Below are 21759 nucleotides of genomic sequence, written 5' to 3' on the forward strand. Positions count from 1 at the left end.
CCGTAAACAAAATAAATGCAACAAGAAATTTTTGAGTGCTCCCGTTAGTCCATGCTGGCATTTGACCTGGTTTGACGAATCAATCAGACATTGACATGTGGTTTTCAATTTATTGAATAAAAATGTAAACTTTTTCTCCTTATTTGGGAAAAGACCATTTCGGGTCCTCCTTGAATGGTCTTTTATTCATTATCTCTTCGTCTTCATCCTCCAGCCTCATCATTATCCATAATTTGCAGAACTGTCTTCTGCAACTATAACCAATGTTGGGAGAGTGAACCAATTAATCTTAAAATATGTTATATGTCCCTCAATATTGATTGGGTGCTTCAAATCTGATGAGTATAATCCGATCTTAAGAGTATAATCCGATGGCTTTCTACGGATAGGGCAGGTGTAGCAGGAGGATCTTGATGATAGTGTTGATGGGATATAGAGTTCGAGAAAATTTTTCATTAGCAGGATCTGGAATTCTGGACGATCATGAAGAACGAAGCAGAGAGTAAAAGCCTTGAATGGTCTTTTTAACAAATGACTGAGTTAATTAGGTTTTAGTGGAAACCACGTTTCAAATTTTCATTGGTGCGTCAAACCACTTGGTTTGACGAGAGCACCTAAAAATTTAGTGTAGCGGTAAAGAAAATTGAAATTCTCATTTTTTGTGACGTTTTAGTAAGTGCATCGAAGAAAGTTAATTACTGTCATAATAGGAAAAAGATAAAAATAAATGACATAAAAAAAGTCAGCTGATTTGCCGAATCCAATTACCAAGGATTTTTTTTTTTTTTTCTAAAAAGAGTAGAAAAATTAAAGTAGAATATTCGGACATTCTTAGTTTTAAAAAGGAAATTGTACAAACAATTAAAGACATTCTTAATCTTGAATAGCCGCATATTGTTTAATTAATGCATAATTAATATAGGGAAAATACGAGAGAAGAAATCATTTAAAGAGGATGCAAGGATTAACTAGGGGAAATGATTATTTACCCAATTTTAGCTCCACTAACAGTTTTTTAACCCCATTTACCCAAAACACTCTAAGAGATTATTTCCCTAATACCCAATTAATTCTTTTTTTATTCTTTTTATTTATTTTTGGGACACTTTTGCCCTCTCCTTCTTTGTCACTTAGAGAGAGAAGTGATAGGAGACCTTGCCGGACTCCGGTGACTAGTGGCCGACAGCGGACTCCGGCGACCGGTGACCGGAATCCGGCGACCGGTTACCGAAATCCGACGATCGGTGACCGGATTCCGGCGTCTGATTTTATTACCCCCCAATAATACCCAGTAATCATATTATTGCCCCCCAATAATCATATTATTGTCCTCCAATAAACATATTATTGCTTCCCAATAAACTTGTATTGGGGATTAATAATTAGTGAAAAATGAAGTTGTTTTGAATTTTGAAAGTTTTCGGAGGTTTATCCAAATAAATAATTTTATTATTGCCCCAATAAACATTTTATTGCCCCTCAGTAATCTTATTATTGCCCTCCAATAATCATATTTTTGCCCTCCAATAATCATATATTTGCCCTCAAGTGAATGGCATAAACTCCCAAAACCAAAATGAATACACTTCAGATACAATTGATCAATTTATATGTTCAATTGTACACGTTTACTTTTTTTTTTTCCTTCCTCATTCTCGAAACTCAAAGTATACCAAAAAAAAAAAAAAAGTGCTCTGGGCACCCATCAGCGTGTGAGGCCGGCTGGTTTTTTCGCCGGTGCTTCCCTGCGGCGATTTATGGGTCGCTTTGTTTCGGGTTTTCACGACAGCGTTGGCTTCCTTGATCTGCTGCCTGTGCTCACTAGGTTCTTGCCTCCGAAAATGGCTGTACTTGCAGATCAATCAAATCCTCCTCCAAATTCTGGCCAAGCTGCTGGAGCCGAATCAGAAGCCGAGCTCGTTGGTCTGCAAGCGGTGGCTGAGCCTCCAGGGCCGGCTTGTGAGGTCCGTGAAGGTGAAAGATTGGAGCTTTGTGGAATCGGGTCGGGTTATTTCAAGGTTTCCGATCTTGACCCAGGTTGATATGGTACTCGGTTCACTTATCTCAGACCGGAATTCCCGGCTTGAGAGAGAGAGAGAGAGAGAGAGAGAGAGAGAGAGAGAGAGAGAGAGAGAGAGAGAGAGTCTGAGACGAGTTGAGAGAGAGAGAAATCGGTAAGGGGGAGGAGAGAGAGAATAGATCGAAGAGGGGAGGGGGGAGAGAGAGATGATTGTAATTTAATAATTAAAATAAGGTTAAAACTGTCAATAGTTGTTAGATTGGGTAAATGGGGTTAAAAAACTCTTAGTGGAGTAAGTGGGCAATTTTTAGCCTAAAATCGGGTAAGTGGTCACGGCCCCTTACTTTTATTTTCCTTTCTAAAATATTACGTAAGTAATGCATAATTAATACAGAGAAAGTATAAAGAAAACGAATCTCTTAGAAGATGAGAGGATTCACTTTCTTCCATATCTTTTTTTCTAAAAGGAAAATAGTTCATTTTCTTAACTCCAAGCATAGAAAAAAGATTCCAAACTCTCAACTCCGTAAACTAGAAGAGACTATAGGCCTCGTTTGGTCGTCGGAAATGAAATTGGTTCATTGGTATTTCCTATGAGAAAGGAAATTGGTTCCTTGATATTTCCTATGAGCATGAGAAATTAAATTTCTCACTATTATCAAGACATAAACAATTCAAAATTAAAAAGTTTGTTAGATAATTTAGTAATAACAACTATTAAAATAATTTTTAGAGTGAACAATTAATGTGCAATTAATGCAAAGAAAGTATAAGGAAAAATGAAACTCATGGGGTGTGGGAAAATCTATTTTCCTTCCTATTTTCCCTTCATGGTTTCATGCAGGAAAGTTGTTTTTTTCCTTGGTGTGCCAAACACAGAACAAAATAGAGTTTTCTTTCGCAATATTTCTATTCCATGAACCAAATGAGGCCATAGAGTTAATTCTACATGAAACACCTAAAACGAATGATTCACGTCACGTAGGTTCACGTCACGTAGGAAATGGTTGGATCGTTTAACTGAATTATTCCAAGAGCCTAACAATAGTGATGTTGAAGGCTTGACGCCGGAAAACCTGTTGTAGTGCCCCCTTATTAAAAGAGGAGTGGATTATTGGTCCATACTAGATAACTGTTCAAAATGGTAGGCCCGCGCGCCCACTGAGTTTATTCACTTTGACCTGACCAATCTGCGACAATGCTTATCTTCCAAAATTCCACTCTCACATCTCACACGAGGCTTTTCTCCAACTTGTCTCTGATAATCCTTAGATGTGGCCAAAAACCCACACATTTCTTTCTTATTCCTAATTAAGTGCTGCATAAGTTAATGCAGGCATTTTGTTTCTTATTTTAGCCACGCATGTATCTGTTTTGGGCTCAAACAGCATCCACAGTTGTAAAAACCAATTAAGAATTTCATAACGCTGTTAGACTTGGAACAAAGTGACTTTGTCTAGATGGATTTAACAATTGCATACTAGTTGCCATTATTATAGATTTCAGGGATATAATACTGGATTACAACTGCAGGCGTACTGATATGGACCTTTAACAAATAACAATACATGGAAGAATTCCATGCATCACTCATTTACTTGGAGAAGAAGTTTAGAGATTAGACTAACCGTTAATAATATGAATTTTCTAAGGGAAATGAAATTCAAGGTGTCTTAACACTACATTCATAATATTTATGACTAAATTTACATATTAATGTGTCAAAGCTAAATAAAATCTGATGTAAAAATAAAACATATATATATTGTCATTTAATCTAATGATATTAGTTTTTCATTTTTAGTTGGAGGTCGTAAACTATACTCATACCTATCGTATATTTTCAGTTAAACCCTCATGTTCAAGTCTATAGAAGAAGCACACAGCCTCTATTCCTCAAACATTCCAATAATAATCGACAAACATTTCAAAACCCAAAGATGTCGCACATTACGCTTATTCTCTCTTCTGTTATTGTCCTTCTCCTCTCCACTTCACCTCCAACCTCTGGTTCTGTCTACGACGACTTCGTTCAATGCCTGAACACCCACCCAAACTCCTCAGCCACCAAGATAGTCATCCCCCAAAACAACCCTTCTTTCACTTCAACTCTCAGAGCCTACATCCGCAACTCTCGCTTCAACACCACCACGACTCCAAAACCAGTCCTCATCCTCACGCCAACGACCGAGTCCCACGTCCAGGCGTCCGTCCTCTGCGCCAAGAAACTCGGCGTCCAGCTCAAAATCCGAAGCGGCGGACACGACTACGAGGGAATCTCATATGTCTCGACTGAACAGAGTTTCATAGTCCTTGATATGTTCAACCTCCGGTCAATCAACGTCAATACCGGAGACAGCTCCGTGTGGGCCCAGGCCGGAGCGACTCTCGGAGAACTGTACTACATAATTTCCCAGAAGAGTAAACTGCTAGCCTTTCCCGCTGGAATTTGTCCCACGGTCGGTGTCGGTGGACACGTTAGCGGCGGCGGTTATGGAAACTTACTAAGGAAGTACGGCCTTGCCGTAGATAATGTATTGGATGCATTAATTGTTAATGTGAATGGGAAGCTTCTGGATCGAAAATCAATGGGGGAGGATTTGTTCTGGGCCATCAGAGGAAGCGGCGGAGGAAGCTTTGGAGTGATCGTGTCGTACAAGTTGAGGTTGGTTCCGGTACCTGAAACGGTTACAGTGTTCAGGGTTATGCGTTACTTGGAGCAGAACGCAACCGACGTCGTTTTGAGGTGGCAGAAGGTGGCTCCGTGTACTGATGATGGTTTATGGATGAGGGTGTTGGTGCAGCCGGTGAGTTCTCCAACCAAGAAGGGTGAGAAAACTGTTAGGATCTCGATTTTGGCACAGTTTTTAGGCAATGCTAATAAGCTGGTTTCCATTTTGGGTAATCAGTTTCCTGAATTGGGTTTGAAGAAAGAGGACTGTTTGGAAATGAGTTGGATCGAGTCCGTGGTTTGGTGGAACGATGGTTCGACTCCCAACGTCACCAAACCAGAGTCTTTGCTCAATCGAAACCTTAACCATGCGAGTTTCTTGAAGAGGAAGTCAGATTATGTCCAGACACCGATTTCGCGAGAGGGGTTGGAGGCATTGTGGAAGAAGTTGATGGAAGTTGGGAAGACTGGCTTGGTATTCAATCCTTACGGAGGGAAAATGGCTCAGATTTCGGCCTCGGATGCGCCTTTTCCTCACCGGGCTGGGAACTTGTTTAAGATTCAGTACTCGGTGGGGTGGAATATTGCAGGAGAGGAAGCAGCTAATGAGTATCTGAACCAAACGAGGGTGCTATACAGTTTCATGATCCCATTTGTGTCCAAGAACCCAAGGAGTGCTTTCTTGAACTATAGGGACCTTGACATTGGTGTTAACACATTTGGGAAGGATAGATATGAACAGGGGAAGGTTTATGGATTGAAGTACTTCAATGACAATTTCTATAGATTGGTGAAGGTGAAGACTGCTGTGGATCCAGAAAATTTCTTCTGGAATGAGCAAAGTATCCCACCTCTTCCAATAAAGGAATAGAAAATTGAGCCTGGATTGATTGGTTTACCTATTCCTCATCTTTTATTTTGTCAACAAGATGCAAATCAAGCAGCTCATTTGATTGCATTGTATGAAATTAATGCGATTTCTTCGGTTAAGGGTAGAGCCTATCTAGTTGGCTCTATACTTGATCTTCATAAAGATATGCCTGTAACTGCTAGTGATGAACCACGTAACGCTGATTTGTCTCTCTCTTGATGCACTTTGATTCACACAATAACAATTGCGTGAGGTTTAAACCTTTCAATTAATTGAGTTCCAAACTTTATTTGAAAAAGAAAATAAAATGTCATACTACGTCTAAATTAGCTCATAAACAAATTATGATTTCATCTTATTCATTCCCCCCCCCCCCCCCAAATTTATCAAGGTCCAAAATATGAATTGAGAATTTTCAAAGAGGGAAATATAATAAAAAAAAGTTAGTCATATATAAAAAACTATGATGATCTCAAATATAGTATTAGAAAAACGATTTCTAATTTGGTGATTTCAAGTAAGACTGATACAACAAAGACCTAAAAAACGGTCGGATCTTTGAATTACACCACAGTGAGTAAATATCTTCAAATTTGGGATGCTCGTTTAAAGCATTAGCAAAGTATATGTTCACACACGTGCGTCAAACAAATAAATACAAACAAACTAAACTAGACATCCAAATGATCCTTTCAACCCCAGATTTTAGTTTATCCCACTCTGCCTTCTTGAGCAACTCTAACAGCTTCCCTATATTTTGATTTTTCCCTATTTTAGGGAAAAATGAGCATTTTTTGCTCCAACATATTCCCTAAAATTATCCCTATTTTAGAGATAAAGAGGAAGGAGAAAACCAAATTCCCTAAATTTACAGCAATCTCTAAAATTTAAGGAAAAATTATGGAGATTTTAGAGATTGCTGTAAAATAGGGAATCTGTTGGAGTTGGAGAATAAAAAAAGGCTAAAGTTTTGACTTTTGCTTCCCTATAGTACAGAAATGATAGGGAAGCTGTTGGAGTTGCTCTTAATCTGAATGTTCAACCAACTAGAAAATGCATAATCCATCGGTCTGATGAGTTTTGAAATAATAGTGAGAGCCTAATAGGCTTCATTACAAGGAATATGACTACGAGAGTTGAACTAATTATCTCATATATAAAAAGTAAAATTATATTACTAAACTAAACAATCTTGAACGTCTTATAAGAAATTAGCTAGAGACCGAATAATAATACTATTAACGGGATGAAGTAAACCCTACCAGGTGAAGTGCAAAAACCCGTCTTGTAGTGCACTGAACTCGCGCCCACTATTAACGGGATGAGTCAGAACTCAAAACTGTTCAAAATCTTAAACCGCACCCTGGAATCACTAGCGGTAATTAATTCACATTAATTAAGATTAAGTTTGATTAGTAATTTAATATATATTAGTATACGGACAACTGTGTGTAAAAACAAACTAATTAATCCAGCCACGCATGCATCCTAAGTATTACGACTGATATTAGATTTTTAAACAAGGTGATGCCTTTGATTGAATGTATTGAACTTGCGTGCCATTTGCCATTATTATAAATTTCATGTATGTAATAGTAATACTATGTTATAACTGCAGGCATACGGACACAGATATCTTTAAGAAATTACATGAATTATTTAATGAAATTGATAAAATATTAGAGTTCCGCTGAGTTGTGACATGTTAGTTGTCACGCCCCGAATTTTGAATAACAAATTCAAATCCGAAACATGAATTAAACAACTTAAACAAATAAACGTTCTGAATTTTTTTTTCAGAAACAACCTCGCCACTCACGCTCAAATTCAAAACTCGAAGACCTCGAGTTAATTATTACAACTCACTCGTACAAAGTAAATTGTAAAGCTCTAATGAGCATAACAAACCTCACAACTGAAAATCAGAGTATTACAAAGCAGCTACTCTACACGGTTCGATCACCTTCCTGAATTCTCCAGTCCTGTAGGATTATCCGCTACACCGTTTGAATAGTGTACCGGGATTGCAACAACACAAAACCCGGTAAGCTTTTGACAGCCAGTATGAGTAAAAGAAAGAATGGTTGATTTATCATAACACAGTACTTTTAACTCAAGTAACAACCAACAATTTCAACATCCACAAAGAAAACCACAATCTCGATAATCGATCACCAAAATCATTAACTCCAAATCATTTGAAATCACACACAAAGAAATCAAATGAATCACTCATCTCTACTCTTAACAAGATGTCTTTATCCCCACAATACGGAATAATATTTCTCAACTTTCTACAAGTCTCATCCATCACTGCACTTCCCAATTAAACTAATAAGAACATTAATCATGCATAGAAAATTAATTCAGGAAATAACCAACACGCATAAAATCAGAAGTCATAGTAATCCCTGCATATAATTTAGTTCAGGAGATTACATTAAAATCAAACAATAAAATGAAAACGAGAAATAAACGGGAAATCGAACCATAAAAATGATCAAGGAAAATAAATAGAGATAATAAACAATATAACCGAAAAAGAAGAAAAGAGAAGAAAAATAGAAATTTAAACAAAAGAGTTAACAAGGAAATAAATTAAAGACATCATCAACACACACAAATAAATCCATCCAAAACTCAACACCTTTTACCAAAAGGACTCTTACAAGTCACATCGTGACAAAATCATAAGAAATGTTAACCTAACAAATCATTATGAAAATCCGGTCCAACCTGGACACGTTGACAGACAGACTAGAGCTCTAACTGATCGAAATCACTAACCGGGCCAAAGGCGTAATTACGATATATTGCCTGAGGATGCAACCTGCAAACCCCGGATCTTTAGGCCAACCTGACCCTTAGATCAAAACATTTAAGCGAGTCGCACTGGACCCAAAATGTTAAAACAAATCAAACGGAGAAATCACAACCTGTGACTCTCAAATCCTCAGACCACCGGTCGTCAGATTAAAACATTTAAAATGGTCATACCGGACCTGAAATGTTTCCCAACCCAAAAGGAGAAATCACAACCTGCAACTCCCCAAATCCTCAAACACTTTTCAAAACAATAGAAATACCATTTCCCACGACATATTGTTTCCCGAAAAGTCATACCCAAAAACAATATATGAACTCACTCACAAATATTGTTTGCATCACAACAATTCTACCAATACATATATGTTTCCGACATATGTAAATATTCAATTCAATAATCCACATACCACAATGCCACACCATCCATATATATATTCCACATAAATATATATATACGTAATTATCCGCTCAGGGATAATCACTAATACCAACTATAGTCCACACAATAAAATCGTGAAATTCATTTTTATAGTTTAAATACATTTTACTTACCTATGGACCGTAGTTGATCAAGCCCATATGATTTAAAACAAATATTTATTTCATAAATATTTTCACACAATTACGACAAAATAAAGTAATTAAATTTATTCGGTTCGTAATATGAACCACGTGAGGTTTACTCACCTCGATATTCCCGCTGCGTCTTCAATTCAACACAATACACACCGAAACCGCTCACCCAAGGGAGACCGTCAATCACCTAATCAAACAAGACCTTAACTTAGCCAACAACTCAAAAACATACTCAAACGACAATCCAACGGTCAGATTCTAATTTAATGATGATCCAACGGTCGGATCGAAATTATACGATGATCCAACGGTCGGATCCTCACGGATCGCCCTCAGGATCATCCTCCAAAATTATCACGAAGATCCAACGGTCGGATCTTCCTGAATCGTCCTTACAAACATCTCCACAAAATTATACGAAAATCTGACGGTCGGATTCTCACGAATCGCTTTCCGAATCACCATTTCTCAATTATACGAAGATCCAACGGTCGGATCTTCGTCCGTGACCACACAAAGTCATCGGGACAGTCATACGATCAACATATCAAATCTACAATTCCATCAGACGGTCTGATCTTCACAGATCACAAATCGAACGATCGAAATCGATCGAAACTTAAAAATTCATAACTTAATCATACGATATCCAAAAATTACGTGTAATATACCAAAATGATCGTATTGAAATATAGAATCTGAAAATGTACAGAAACCATATTTTTGATCCCCGGAGGTGGCCGGAAAGGGCCGCCGGAGTTAGTGGCAGAGCCGCCGCCGACCACCGCCAATGGTGTCGGGGCCGGGCTGCTCTTCTTCCTCTCATCATGCTTAACAATTTTCATAACTACCATGTAAGCTGAAAATGACCGGAAGTGGTTGAAATTACCTAAAACAGTCGAGGTGGCCGGAATTTTTCCAGAAACCGGCGAGAATTTGCAGAAACTGGCGAAGCTCCGATCAACGTAAAAATGTCCTCCTTTCGCTTCGATTCCTTCAGGAGACTTGTTCAGAACTTAAAGACGAACTCACTGGTTCAAGAATCACTCAAAACGAAGCTCTACAGCTCGAGATATCTTGATCGAAAGCGTCGGTGGCCGGAAAATTTCCAGAATCCGGCGAGCTTGAATTCCGACGTAAAAACTTCAATTTCTCGCTTCGATCCCTTCATGAAAGTTGTCCAAAACTTCAATCTGAGTTCACCAGCTCAAGAATCACAAGAAATGATGGTCTGTAGCTCGAGATATCCGGATCGATAGCTCCGGTTTCGTTCTTAGTTGGGTTTGACTTGCAGCCACTGCTACGGGCCACGCCGCCGTGTGAGGCTGCTTCTGGGAGCTTCAGGAAGTTGAGGCGAGCTTGTGGATGGATTTTGGTGAGGATTGGTGACCGGTAGCTTGAGATATCAAGCTTGGTTCCAAAACGAGCTCAAACCGGGCGGAGTTTCCCGCCGCCGCTGGTGGCCGTGTCACGGTGCAAGGCTGCCTCTGGCAGCTGCGCAAGGCTGAGACGAAGCAAAAGGAAGTGGTTCGACGCCGTTTGGTGGCCGGTGGAGGTAGAGAGAGACCGAAGAGCCTTTGCTCTGTTCTTCGGTTTCGGTCGAGCGAGAGAGAGAGAGAGAGAGAGAGAGCGAATTGTCTGCTTCTTTCAATTATGCAGACATGTATGATGATTAGAACAACCGGCCTTGAATCAAGGTACACCTTACCTTTTAACAAAGGTGTTTGCCACCAAATTGTTTTGAATAAAAAAAACAGGTTATTACATTAGTAATTTGAAATAATTGAAAGAATGTAGAGATTACATGTTTAAATCTCAATGGAGCAACTGAAATCATGAGACGGTGAGGTAGGAAAAAAAAAATTCATTTCCACTAAAAAAAGATAAGAGATTATAGTAGTTGTTGATAATATGATTAAATTTACATAATAATGAGAAAATTTATATGATTCCTAAAATAGTATTGTATCAAACAAAATTAAGAAAGAGATGATGTTGGTCCATTAATTTAAGGTCCATGCAGTGGAAACATCTATAGAAAAAATGGGAACGGAAAACATTTTAGACTTTCATTTATCTGCTTGCTTGTTCAATTTGTTTCATAAATAACTTGACAGAAAGTTGAGATTCTAGAAAGACGATTACCATACCCCGTTTTAAAAAAGAAAGACGATTACCATTTGTGAAGATACGTGGTTTGCTTCGCTTCCATATAAACATGGTGCATGTAGTCGTAGAAGATCCCGGTCAAAGATAATAATCGAGTCAAATAATTATATGTACATATATTATTCTCAATTGAAGAAGTCAACACGTACACAATTCCTACGCATCGCACTCATCTTCCTAGTAAAGACAAGAGTAAATAGTTTACAAAAAGAGAGCACTTTGACAACAATTTCATCACTAATTAGAACGGGATTCACGCTAAAATTTTCATTCATCAATAAATTGATATTTACATGCATGAAAAGAATTAAGAAGACTTGACAAACTTTCATATTAGGAAATAAATAAGTGGATGATGAAGGGCATATTATTAGGACATTTTGTTTATACGTTTTAAGATATATTATACCATGTAGAACTCAATTTTATATTGATTGTTGATTCTCCAACTCCCATTTATTTAGAATTAAAAGCGATTTTTTTTTGAATCCTTGAAAATAATTCCGATAATGAGAATTTTTCATTCAATGAATTTTGATTCGCGTATACTAAGCAAATTAACTAACCAGTTACAAAACTAATGATGTATATACATTTTACCCACTGGCTAAACCTGCCATAACCGCGATAGTTTTTCCGTTTAACTTTCTAAACCTCCGGCCGGTATTAATATACTCAAGCCTATATAAGAGCGACAGAAACCTCACAAATGTTCCAACGCCAAACCCAAAAGATGATACAATCTAATCATACTACATTTCTCTCCTCTGTTCTTCTCCTCTTTCTCCTTCTTCACGTCTCTGCTACCTCCGCTTCTGTCTATGACGACTTCGTTCAATGCCTCAACACCCACCCAAACTCCTCAGCCACCAAGATAGTCATCCCCCAAAACAACCCTTCTTTCACTTCAACTCTCAGAGCCTACATCCGCAACGCTCGCTTCAACACCTCCACGACTCCCAAACCAGTCCTCATCCTCACGCCGACGACCGAGTCCCACGTCCAGGCCTCCGTCCTCTGCGCCGTTCAACTCAAACTCCAACTCAAAATCCGAAGCGGCGGACACGACTACGAGGGCATCTCATATGTCTCGTCCGAAAAGACTTTCGTAATCCTCGACCTGTTCAACCTTCGGTCAATCGACGTCAACGCCGAGGACGCCACCGCGTGGGCCCAAGCCGGCGCGACTCTCGGAGAGTTGTACTACCGAATCTCCGAGAAGAGTAAAACGCTCGGGTTTGCCGCTGGGATTTGTCCCACTGTCGGTGTCGGTGGACACATCAGCGGCGGCGGTTACGGAAACTTGTTGAGGAAGTACGGCCTCGCCGTCGATAATGTATTGGATGCATTGATTGTTGATGTGAACGGGAAGCTTCTGGATAGAAAGGCAATGGGGGAGGATCTGTTTTGGGCTATCAGAGGCGGCGGTGGAGGAAGCTTTGGAGTGATCATATCCTATAAATTGAAGTTGGTTCCGGTGCCGGAAACGGTTACGGTTTTCCGGGTGATGAGTTACACAGAAGGTAATGCAACCGACGTCGTTTTGAGGTGGCAGGAGGTGGCGCCGACCACGGTGGATGATTTGTGGATGAGGATGTTGTTGCAGCCGGTGACTTCTCCGACCAACAAGGGGAAGAAGACTGTTAGGATTTCGATTCTGGCAGAGTATTTAGGCAATGCTAATCAGTTAGTTTCTATTTTGGGTAAGGAGTTTCCTGAATTGGGTTTGAAGAAGGAGGACTGTTTGGAAATGAGTTGGATTGAGTCTGTGCTTTGGTGGAACGATGGTTCAACTCCCAATGTGACCAAACCAGAGGTTTTGCTTGATCGAAATCTCGACCAGGCGAGTTTCGGGAAGAGGAAGTCAGATTACGTGCAGACCCCGATTTCGAGAGAAGGGTTGGAGTCATTGTGGAAGAAGATGATTGAAGGCAAGACTGGTTTGGTGTTCAATCCATATGGTGGGAAAATGGCTGGAATTTCGGCCTCCGATGCGCCTTTTCCTCACCGGGCTGGGAATTTGTTTAAGATTCAGTACTCGGTGAATTGGGACGTTGCAGGAGAGGAAGCAACTAATGAGTATTTGAACCAAAGTAGGGTGCTTTACAGTTTTATGACCCCATTTGTGTCCAAGAATCCAAGGAGTGCTTTCTTGAACTATAGGGACCTTGACATTGGTGTCAACAATTTTGAGAAGAATAGCTTTGAACAAGGGAAGGTGTATGGATTGATGTACTTCAACGACAATTTCGATAGGTTGGTGAAGGTGAAGACTGCTGTTGATCCAGGAAATTTCTTCAGGAATGAGCAGAGTATCCCACCTCTTTCAAGTAAGGAATAGAAGAATTGAAACAGCTTGGATCATATACATCAGATAATTTATTGGTTACTATTGGTTGATTATAGCAGTGAAATAAAAAGAAAAAAGAAAATCATTTGATACATCAAATAATTGTCTTTGATGTTGTTTTTCAATAGTTCAATATTGTTTTTGAGTTTGAAGATTATGAGAGATGTATAAGAAATTAGTATGTATCTTATATTCTTATTCATTCTAGTCAGTTGAATTGGTAAACTCTTAGCAAGATTGACAGGTCTCTTTCCTTTCAAGCTGATTTTTCTCTTTGTTCTTTAATCGTTTTTGCTTCCTATGAATTTTAGTCCTAGATTGATTTTGTGTAAGAGGCTCTCAAGCATTAAAAAATTGTGGAGATTCTTCACCTCATACTTGAAGAAATATCTGTAGGCTGAATTGTGGAGATTCTTCACCTCATACTTGAAGAAATATCTGCTGCAGCCTACAGATTGCTCAAAGTCACAATGTTTGTTCCTCTCACATGGCATATGCTTTAAAGTGAGTATGAAACACCTATCATTGAAAGCTGTATTTGCCAAGAACCCTCCCTTCGGGGTAGGACTTGACTTTATGGTAGTTTCCAATACATGGTTAGAATTATGGCTGTGGATCCCATTTCGTACTATTTGATGGAGTACAGTTATACAAGGCTAGGGTAGGTGACCTTCTTCTGAGGCCGTCCCTTATGGGTCACAAGTGATGACCAATTCCTATCTCCATAGGCTAGTGTTCATCTGCATAATTGATTAATTGCATAATGCAAATGACCCTTTTGGCCTTCCCTTTTGTGGGTTGTCATAAGGTACTTGGAGGCTAAGTAGATGAGAGTTTCCCTCAGATTTTCATGAGCATCAAGCAATCTATCAGTACACTTTTTGCATCCATTTCTCAATGCACTCAACCTATTTGATGATAGTTTCGCAATAAGCTGTCGATGATCTAAACAATTACACTCATATAATCTGAAGAGTTGAAAAGTCTATGCTCTCTGCCTTTGGTTGAGGTTTGAACAAGCATTCTATCGAGGCCCTTTTCAAATCACAAAAAGTCTTGATAATTTTGGTAGTTTTTTCATGGCCTACTTGTGCCTGAGATTGAGGCTTAAACCCCACTTCATTTCTGAGGTGGGTGTAAGTCAATTTCAACCATCATGGTGGCAATGGGGGAAAGGCTCGACTTAGTGGACTTGTGACTTTTCTGTTGGTGTTGAGGATAATTCTACAATAGTGACATGCTTGATCTGGAATTCTGGATGGTCAAAGACTAAAACTTTGTAGTTTTCTTCTGCATCTAGTATCCCAAAAGGTTCTGACTTTGGTTGCTGATTGCAGGTTTCCACTCAGCTGCGACTAGTGGATCAAGTTCAAACATCTCAATGGGGAAGCTGCTGGCTTTACTGCTATACTTGCTTATTGGAGCATCATTCTTATAAGGTGGTGCCAAATCAGCTGCTTATTATCCACTGTAAGACTTACAAGGAACCTCAGCACAGGAATTAGGGAAATTAGCTTCTAGTTCAGGTCTAACTGGTGCCTAGCTGTGTATTAGTTAATTAATCATTAGTCTTGCAACCTGGTAGTTACTTGGTTAGTCCTAACATCAATTTGTTATTATTGAATATAATTAGTTAATCAAAATTTTGATTCTATCTGTGTTGATCTCACATAATGATCTTGATCTTTTTCCATCAAAGTGTTTCTCATTCATTACTAGGATCCTATATATTTGTCTCTCATGTCTGTTCGGATGATAGATACAAATAACATGTTCAGCTTCTGGTGTGGTGGTTGGAAATATAATGAAAGAATATTCTTGTGTAGTTGACATAGATTATAGTTTGTTTGGGGGTAAAAATCAATAGTCAGCACTATCAACTTGAGCCTCAAGCTACCTTCAGGGCGGCAGATCGAGTTGATTCCCTGCTTAACCTAGGACAAGATACTAAAACAAGTAAATTGAACATTGCACCCATTGTTGCAGAAATGAGTAATTTACTGATGTCTCCAATACGATGTCATCCCCGGCGCTATTTTCATACAAGAATCTTCTTTCCTTTGAGTTTGTGATTGTTCTTCATTGTTGTCAAGTGGCATCCTATGGCTGCAATCCTCTTGTAATTCATAGTAAATAGGACCGTTAAGCAGATATATTTAGGCTCTTACAATTTCATATGCAGAGGAAACCACCATGAAAACCTTAGGCGTAAAGCTTCTTCCACTATTTTTCATCCTTCTCAACTCAATTAGGTGCACAACATCAAATTCAACTTGTGAAAGTTTTGTTCAATGTTTTTACACTCGGATACACCATTCCAACTCAAGCAAGGAAATAATTTTCACTACAAACAGCTCTGCTTATTCCTCTGTCCAGCAAACTTCCATAGAAAACCTCAGATTCTTAAACAATTCAACTCCAAAACCAGAAGCTGTCATTACTCCGGTTCATGAATCTCATGTTCAAGCAGCAATTATTTGCTCGAAGCAACAAGGCATACAAGTAAGATTCAGAAGCGGGGGGCATGACTACGAGGGCCTATCTTATGTATCTGATGATCCTTTCATCATTATTGATCTTGCCAACCTTCGTTCGATCCATATTGACATAGAAACTGAGAGTGCTTGGGTCGAGTCAGGTGCTACTCTTGGAGAAGTGTATTACAAAATTGCAGAAAAAAGCAAGGTCTATGGATTTCCAGCAGGGTCTTGTACCACTGTTGGTGTGGGGGGATATATTAGTGGAGGTGGATTTGGTACCATATTCAGGAAATATGGTCTAGCAGCTGACGATGTTGTCGATGCTAGGATAGTCAACGTTAATGGAAAAGTTCTAGACAGGAAATCCATGGGAGAAGATTTGTTTTGGGCTATAAGAGGAGGGGAAGGCTCAAGCTTTGGAGTCATTCTTGCATGGAAACTTAAAGACTGGTTCCAGTTCCCCCATCTGTAACCGTTTTCCAAATTGAAAAGACCATAGAAGAAGGTGCTACCAGACTTCTTTCTAAGTGGCATGGCAAGTCATAGCAGATGAGCTTCATGAAGACCTGTTCCTACATTCATTTATAGGTGTTGCAGATAAAGCTGGCACCACTGGCGGCAAAACTATCTCAGTTTCATTTGATGCATTGTTCATTGGACCAGTTGAGAAACTTCTTCCTTTGATGCAAGACAATTTCCCAGACTTAAGTTTAAACTGCAGTGACTGCACTGATACGAGCTGGATCGAATCTGTTATGCACTATGCTGGCTTCTCAAAAAGTGAACCTCTGGAAGTTTTGCTTAACCGGGCTCAACCGTCTAGATACTTCTTCAAAGCAAAATCAGACTATGTGACCAAACCCATTTCAGAAGCTGGCTTGGAAGGTTTATGGAAAAGACTACTTCAAGTAGAGACATCCCAGTTGATACTGTCACCCTACACGGTGGAAAAATGAGTGAGATTTCTGATTCAGAAACTCCATTCCCACGTAGAAGAGGAAACATATTCAAAATCCAGTATTTGGTCACTTGGTATGATGAAAAGGAGACGAACATAAATATTGGCTGGATGAAGAAGCTGTATGCATATATGGCACCATATGTTTCTAAGTCCCCAAGAGCTGCCTATTTGAACTACAGGGATCTTGACTTGGGGAGGAACAACAATGATGGCAATACAAGCTATGCGAAAGCAAGCATTTGGGGTTTGAAGTATTTCAAGAGCAATTTCAGGAGACTTGTTCATGTTAAGATATTGGTTGATCCTTGTAACTTCTTTAGAAATGAACAAAACATCCCTGTGTTCCCATCTAGAGGAAAATAGACTGTCCAAATTAAATTGATTGGATTGGCCGAAAGAAGAAAACAATAAATAGGCCAAAAGAAGAATAAGATTTCATTTGTTTACTGTTCTTCACAGCATTTTGCTCCACGAATGTGCAGAAGAGCCAGATGATATAATTTGGCCATGGCTGCCTTGACCAATAATTAAGCTTAACCATATGCCAATACAGAAGGAGCTGTGTTGTAGATGGTTTTCTTGTTTATTTACAGACAGCAATATCATAAAATTAAGGTACACCTAATCAGCTTGAATATTTGACTTTTAGTCTTCTCAACTTTCATGTGTCTTGTATGTCATTGTCCATTACCATATACTCGTCATTAAAATAACACTGAAAACAATCATACAAGAACTAGAAGAAGAAAACATTAATTAATTCTCATTTGAATATTGATGAAAGCACATGGATTAGATGACAAAGATGGAACGTAGTGTAAATTATTGAAAAATGACTTGTGGACTTTTCCACCGAGAGGAACAAAAGAAAGAAGCATTGGACATTGACTTGTCTTCGGTGGACAAATGGATGAAAGTTCTTTGAGTTCATAGCCCCATATATATGTGAGCTCTGAGCGGTTCACATATTTATCCAGAGGAAATGAATATGGAGACCTTTCATGTAAAACTATTTTCCCTACTTTTCATCCTTCTCAACTCAGTTTGGTCAACAACTTCAAGATCAAATTCTGAAAGCTTTGTTCAATGCCTTTCCTCCCACCTACAGAACTCTAACTCCAGTAATGAAATCATTCTCCCCAGAACCAGTTCTGCTTATCCCTCAGTCCTATACTTTTCCATACAGAACCTCAGATTCCTGAACAATTCCACACCTAAACCAGAGGCCATCATTACTCCTTTTGATGAATCTCAGGTTCAAGCAGCTGTAATTTGCTCCAAGAAAAGTGGCATACAAATAAGAATCCGAAGCGGGGGTCATGATTACGAGGGCCTATCTTATGTGTCTAGAGCTCCTTTCATCATCATTGACCTTTTCAATCTCCGTTCCATCGATATTGATATAAAGAATGAGAGTGCTTGGGTCAAATCAGGCGCTACTCTTGGAGAGTTGTATTACAACATTGCACAGAAGAGTAAAGTCTATGGCTTTCCAGCAGGGACTTGTCCCACAGTCGGTGTTGGGGGACACATCAGTGGGGGTGGACTTGGAACCATATTCCGAAAATATGGTCTAGCATCCGACAATGTCATTGATGCTAGAATTGTAGATGTTAACGGCAGAATTCTAGACAGGAAGTCCATGGGAGAAGAGCTCTTTTGGGCTATCAGAGGAGGAGGAGGATCAAGCTTTGGAGTCATTCTAGCATGGAAACTTAGACTGGTTCCTGTTCCCCCAACTGTAACAGTTTGCGACGTTACAAAGACAAAAGAACAAGGTGCAACCAAACTTCTTTTGAAATGGCAAAACATTGCAGACAAGCTTCCTGAAGACCTTTTCCTACATTCAGTTGTAGGAAGTAGTGACAACAGTATTACAGTTGAATTCGGTTCCCTGTTTCTTGGGCGGGTCGACAAAGCTGTCCAGGTGATACAGGAAAACTTCCCAGAGTTGAGTTTAGAGAGCAGCCATTGCAGTGAGATGAGTTGGATTCAGTCTATTTTGGACTCTGCTGGCTACTCGATACACGAATCCTTGGAGATTTTGCTGAAGCGCCGGCAATTCAGCTACTTCTTCAAAGCAAAATCAGACTTTGTGACTGAACCCATCTCAGAAGCTGGCTTGGAAGGCTTATGGCACATATTGCTTGAAGCAAACACATCCTTTATGATATTGACACCATATGGAGGAAAAATGAGTGAGATTTCCGATTCAGAAACTGCTTTCCCACATCGAAAAGGAAACAAATACGAAATCCAGTATATGGTTACTTGGGGTGATGGCAAGGACACGAAGAAGTACGTTGGATTTATGAGAAGGCTGTATGCATACATGGCCCCGTATGTTTCAAAGTCTCCTAGAGCTGCCTATTTGAATTATAGGGATCTCGATTTGGGGAGGAACAGTTATGGCAATACAAGCTATGCACAAGCAAGCATTTGGGGTTTGAAGTACTTCAAAAACAACTTTAGGAGACTTGTTCATGTTAAGACCTTGGTTGATCCTGGCAACTTCTTTAGGAATGAGCAAAGCATCCCTGTGTTTTCATCAGGGAAAAAGTAGAATGTCAACAAATAGATGGGCTTGGGTTCAGGATAGATGGGTTGGACTTTGGTTTCTCATTCAATATTACTAATAAAGAATAGTAAAGCCCATTGTTACATTCTCAAGATCTGAAGGCCTGAAAAAATGAATCAATTTGGCAATGGGCAAAGATCTTAGTACTTTAATTCATTGTTCCATCAATTATGTATTTATTTTCTTGTAAAGAGAACTGAGGGGAACCTCAAGATCATTGTATCGTATGCATTTTATCCTGAAATCATGGTGTATTTACATTAGCATGATCGAGTAACTAATGTGTGGCATGTATTGTTTTCATGATCAACACATATATACTGTACTCATGCACCTATTATAGTACTTGTATGAAAAGAGAGCTATATCGTTGAAATACTGTACTCATGAATGATGCACCTGTTATAGTACTTGTATGAAAAGAGAGCTACACCGTTGAAATAACTAACCGAGGAAACTAAACTAAATTTTCAAAAATTTAAAACTATCTTAGCTTTCATGTATCAATCACAATAATAAATAGGGTAAAAGTTAGAAATGGTCCATGTGATTAGAGGTGATACACAATATTAACCTTATGGTTTCAAAATGTTTAATTTTATCCTTGTGATTTGCGAAATTGATCAAAGTTGGTCCAAAAGCTAATTTTGACAAAAACTTTGCCACGTGCAAGTCATGTGTAAGGATAAGTTTGTCATCTCAATAAAAAAATAAAACGAAAATAAAATAAATAAGAAATTTTATAGGAAATGAAATTGAAAATAAATAAAAACCAGAATTCCACAACCTCCTATTTTTTAAATTTCAATTTTCAAATAATATTTAACTTAATTTCTTTTTCTATTTTAAATTGAAATGACAAATTTATCCTTGCACGTGAGGGGTTTTTATCAAAAATAGCATTTTGACCAATATTAATTAGTTGCGCAAACCACAGGGATAAAATTAAATATTTTTAAACTACAAGGTTTATTTTGAGCATCATTCCAAACCACAAGGACTATTTATAACTTTTACCCTAACATGCCAATGGCTCCGCTAGGGTTTCTCTGCGGCGGCGTGAAAATTTTGGCCGGGGTAGTTTGCTTTCTCTCTCTATCCGGTCAGCGTGGGAAGGATGGAGACGGAGGTCCTCTCCGTTATCATGCTTCTGAACCTTTCGGAATCTGGTTCCAATATCTTCCCGTGGTCATGCTGATGTGCAGAGATCTGTTATGGCTATGGTCTCTGGTCCTGTGGTGGTCGCTTCTGGTGGTTGTGATGGCCAATTTTGGGTTCTTGATTGTCAGAGTGATGCGGCGTTGTAGTCCTTTTTGGTTGGCGGTGTCTCCATGGGGAATGATGCGCACGACAGTGGTTTTATTAGGGCTGAGGACTGGCGGCCTGGAATTACAAGGATTACTGAGGTGCTACCAAAATGGACTTCCGGCGAGGGGTGGAGCCTTGACGGTGGTGGATGCGTGGTGGCAGATACCAGTGGTTATGGCTTCTCTGAAGTCGACACCTTGGTGGCTGGTGGTTTCAGGTGAGGGCGGCGTCCCTGGTGGTGGTTTTGACAGCGATTGGAATGGCAGGGAGGACGACGATGCCGGGCTCGTTTTGGGCAATAGAAACTTCGGCGGCGGTTGCGAGGGGTTCCAGTTGATTGCTAGGGTTTCTGGAAGGTTGAACTGTTGGGCTCCATTGTGGACTTTGGGCTGGACTGGGCTATTTTGGGCTTTTATTATTTTATTTTGTGTTTTAATTCTAGTCATTCTTCCTTCTGTTTTGAAAGAAGTTATGACTACTTTTTTCCTTCTTTGAGTGGGGAGAGATCGCAAAAACCAGAAGTTCGGTTGAAACTTTTATTTACCTGCTTCTGAGCATCTAGGTTTTTGTTAGAATAAAGGTGCGTAGACTTCCTAAAATGTGGGTGTACCCAGGAATGCGGGGTTTCTATTTGTTTAGAATAGGTTCTTTGTATGTCCTAAAGGACGGCTCTTTCTGACGGCCCCTCTGGGGTGTGTCGTTTCTGGTACTTCTTGCTGAATTATAAAATTGACTGACCTCTTTCGATTTAAAAAAAAAAACTTTTACCCTAACATATATAATACATAAATGGTCAAAGAATGAAAATAGGAGTTAAAAAATTACGAAAGCATTTTGTCTTTAACATTCTAGCTGTTCAAGTAAATCCAGAATATGTGTCTGGCCCAAACTCTAGGTTATTTGACCTAGTTGTAATAGGGTTTTGAATATTCATAGATATCTGATTAAT

General features: G+C 39.2%; 2 protein-coding genes, 1 long non-coding RNA gene and 2 pseudogenes across 3 annotated transcripts; 4 read left to right on the forward strand and 1 right to left on the reverse strand.

Annotated features, from left to right (window-relative positions):
- Positions 1 to 3836: 3836 nt before the first annotated feature.
- Positions 3837 to 5809, forward strand: LOC133732765 (berberine bridge enzyme-like 21). Its single transcript, XM_062160348.1, has one exon. It carries the CDS (start codon positions 3961 to 3963, stop codon positions 5560 to 5562), a length of 1602 nt encoding a protein of 533 aa, XP_062016332.1. The 5' UTR covers positions 3837 to 3960; the 3' UTR covers positions 5563 to 5809.
- Positions 5810 to 7375: 1566 nt separating this feature from the next.
- On the reverse strand, positions 7376 to 10129 carry LOC133729529 (uncharacterized). Its single transcript, XR_009856413.1, has 3 exons — positions 9854 to 10129; positions 9076 to 9151; positions 7376 to 7559 (listed from the first exon to the last, which is right to left on the reverse strand). It is a non-coding gene; the product is annotated as an uncharacterized LOC133729529 (long non-coding RNA).
- A 1676-nt stretch (positions 10130 to 11805) lies between these two features.
- On the forward strand, positions 11806 to 15135 carry LOC133729072 (berberine bridge enzyme-like 21). Its single transcript, XM_062156546.1, has 2 exons — positions 11806 to 13463; positions 14821 to 15135. The coding sequence occupies exons 1-2, from the start codon at positions 11843 to 11845 to the stop codon at positions 14919 to 14921; spliced, it is 1722 nt and encodes a 573-aa protein (XP_062012530.1). The 5' UTR covers positions 11806 to 11842; the 3' UTR covers positions 14922 to 15135.
- A 410-nt stretch (positions 15136 to 15545) lies between these two features.
- Positions 15546 to 17360, forward strand: LOC133734577 (tetrahydroberberine oxidase-like; annotated as a pseudogene).
- Positions 17361 to 17851: 491 nt separating this feature from the next.
- On the forward strand, positions 17852 to 19765 carry LOC133729073 (tetrahydroberberine oxidase-like; annotated as a pseudogene).
- The last annotated feature ends 1994 nt before the right edge of the window (positions 19766 to 21759 follow it).

This window comes from Rosa rugosa, chromosome 2 (assembly GCF_958449725.1).
Source record: "Rosa rugosa chromosome 2, drRosRugo1.1, whole genome shotgun sequence".
NCBI classification, from domain to species: domain Eukaryota; kingdom Viridiplantae; phylum Streptophyta; class Magnoliopsida; order Rosales; family Rosaceae; genus Rosa; species Rosa rugosa.

Bases quoted from the DNA above. Each gene is read 5' to 3' on its own strand.
- LOC133732765 (XM_062160348.1), top strand. From the start codon at position 3,961: ATGTCGCACATTACGCTTATTCTCTCTTCTGTTATTGTCCTTCTCCTC.
- LOC133729072 (XM_062156546.1), top strand. From the start codon at position 11,843: ATGTTCCAACGCCAAACCCAAAAGATGATACAATCTAATCATACTACA. The intron at 13,464-14,820 runs GTAAGGAATAGA...TGCTGATTGCAG, and splicing joins GAGTATCCCACCTCTTTCAA to GTTTCCACTCAGCTGCGACT.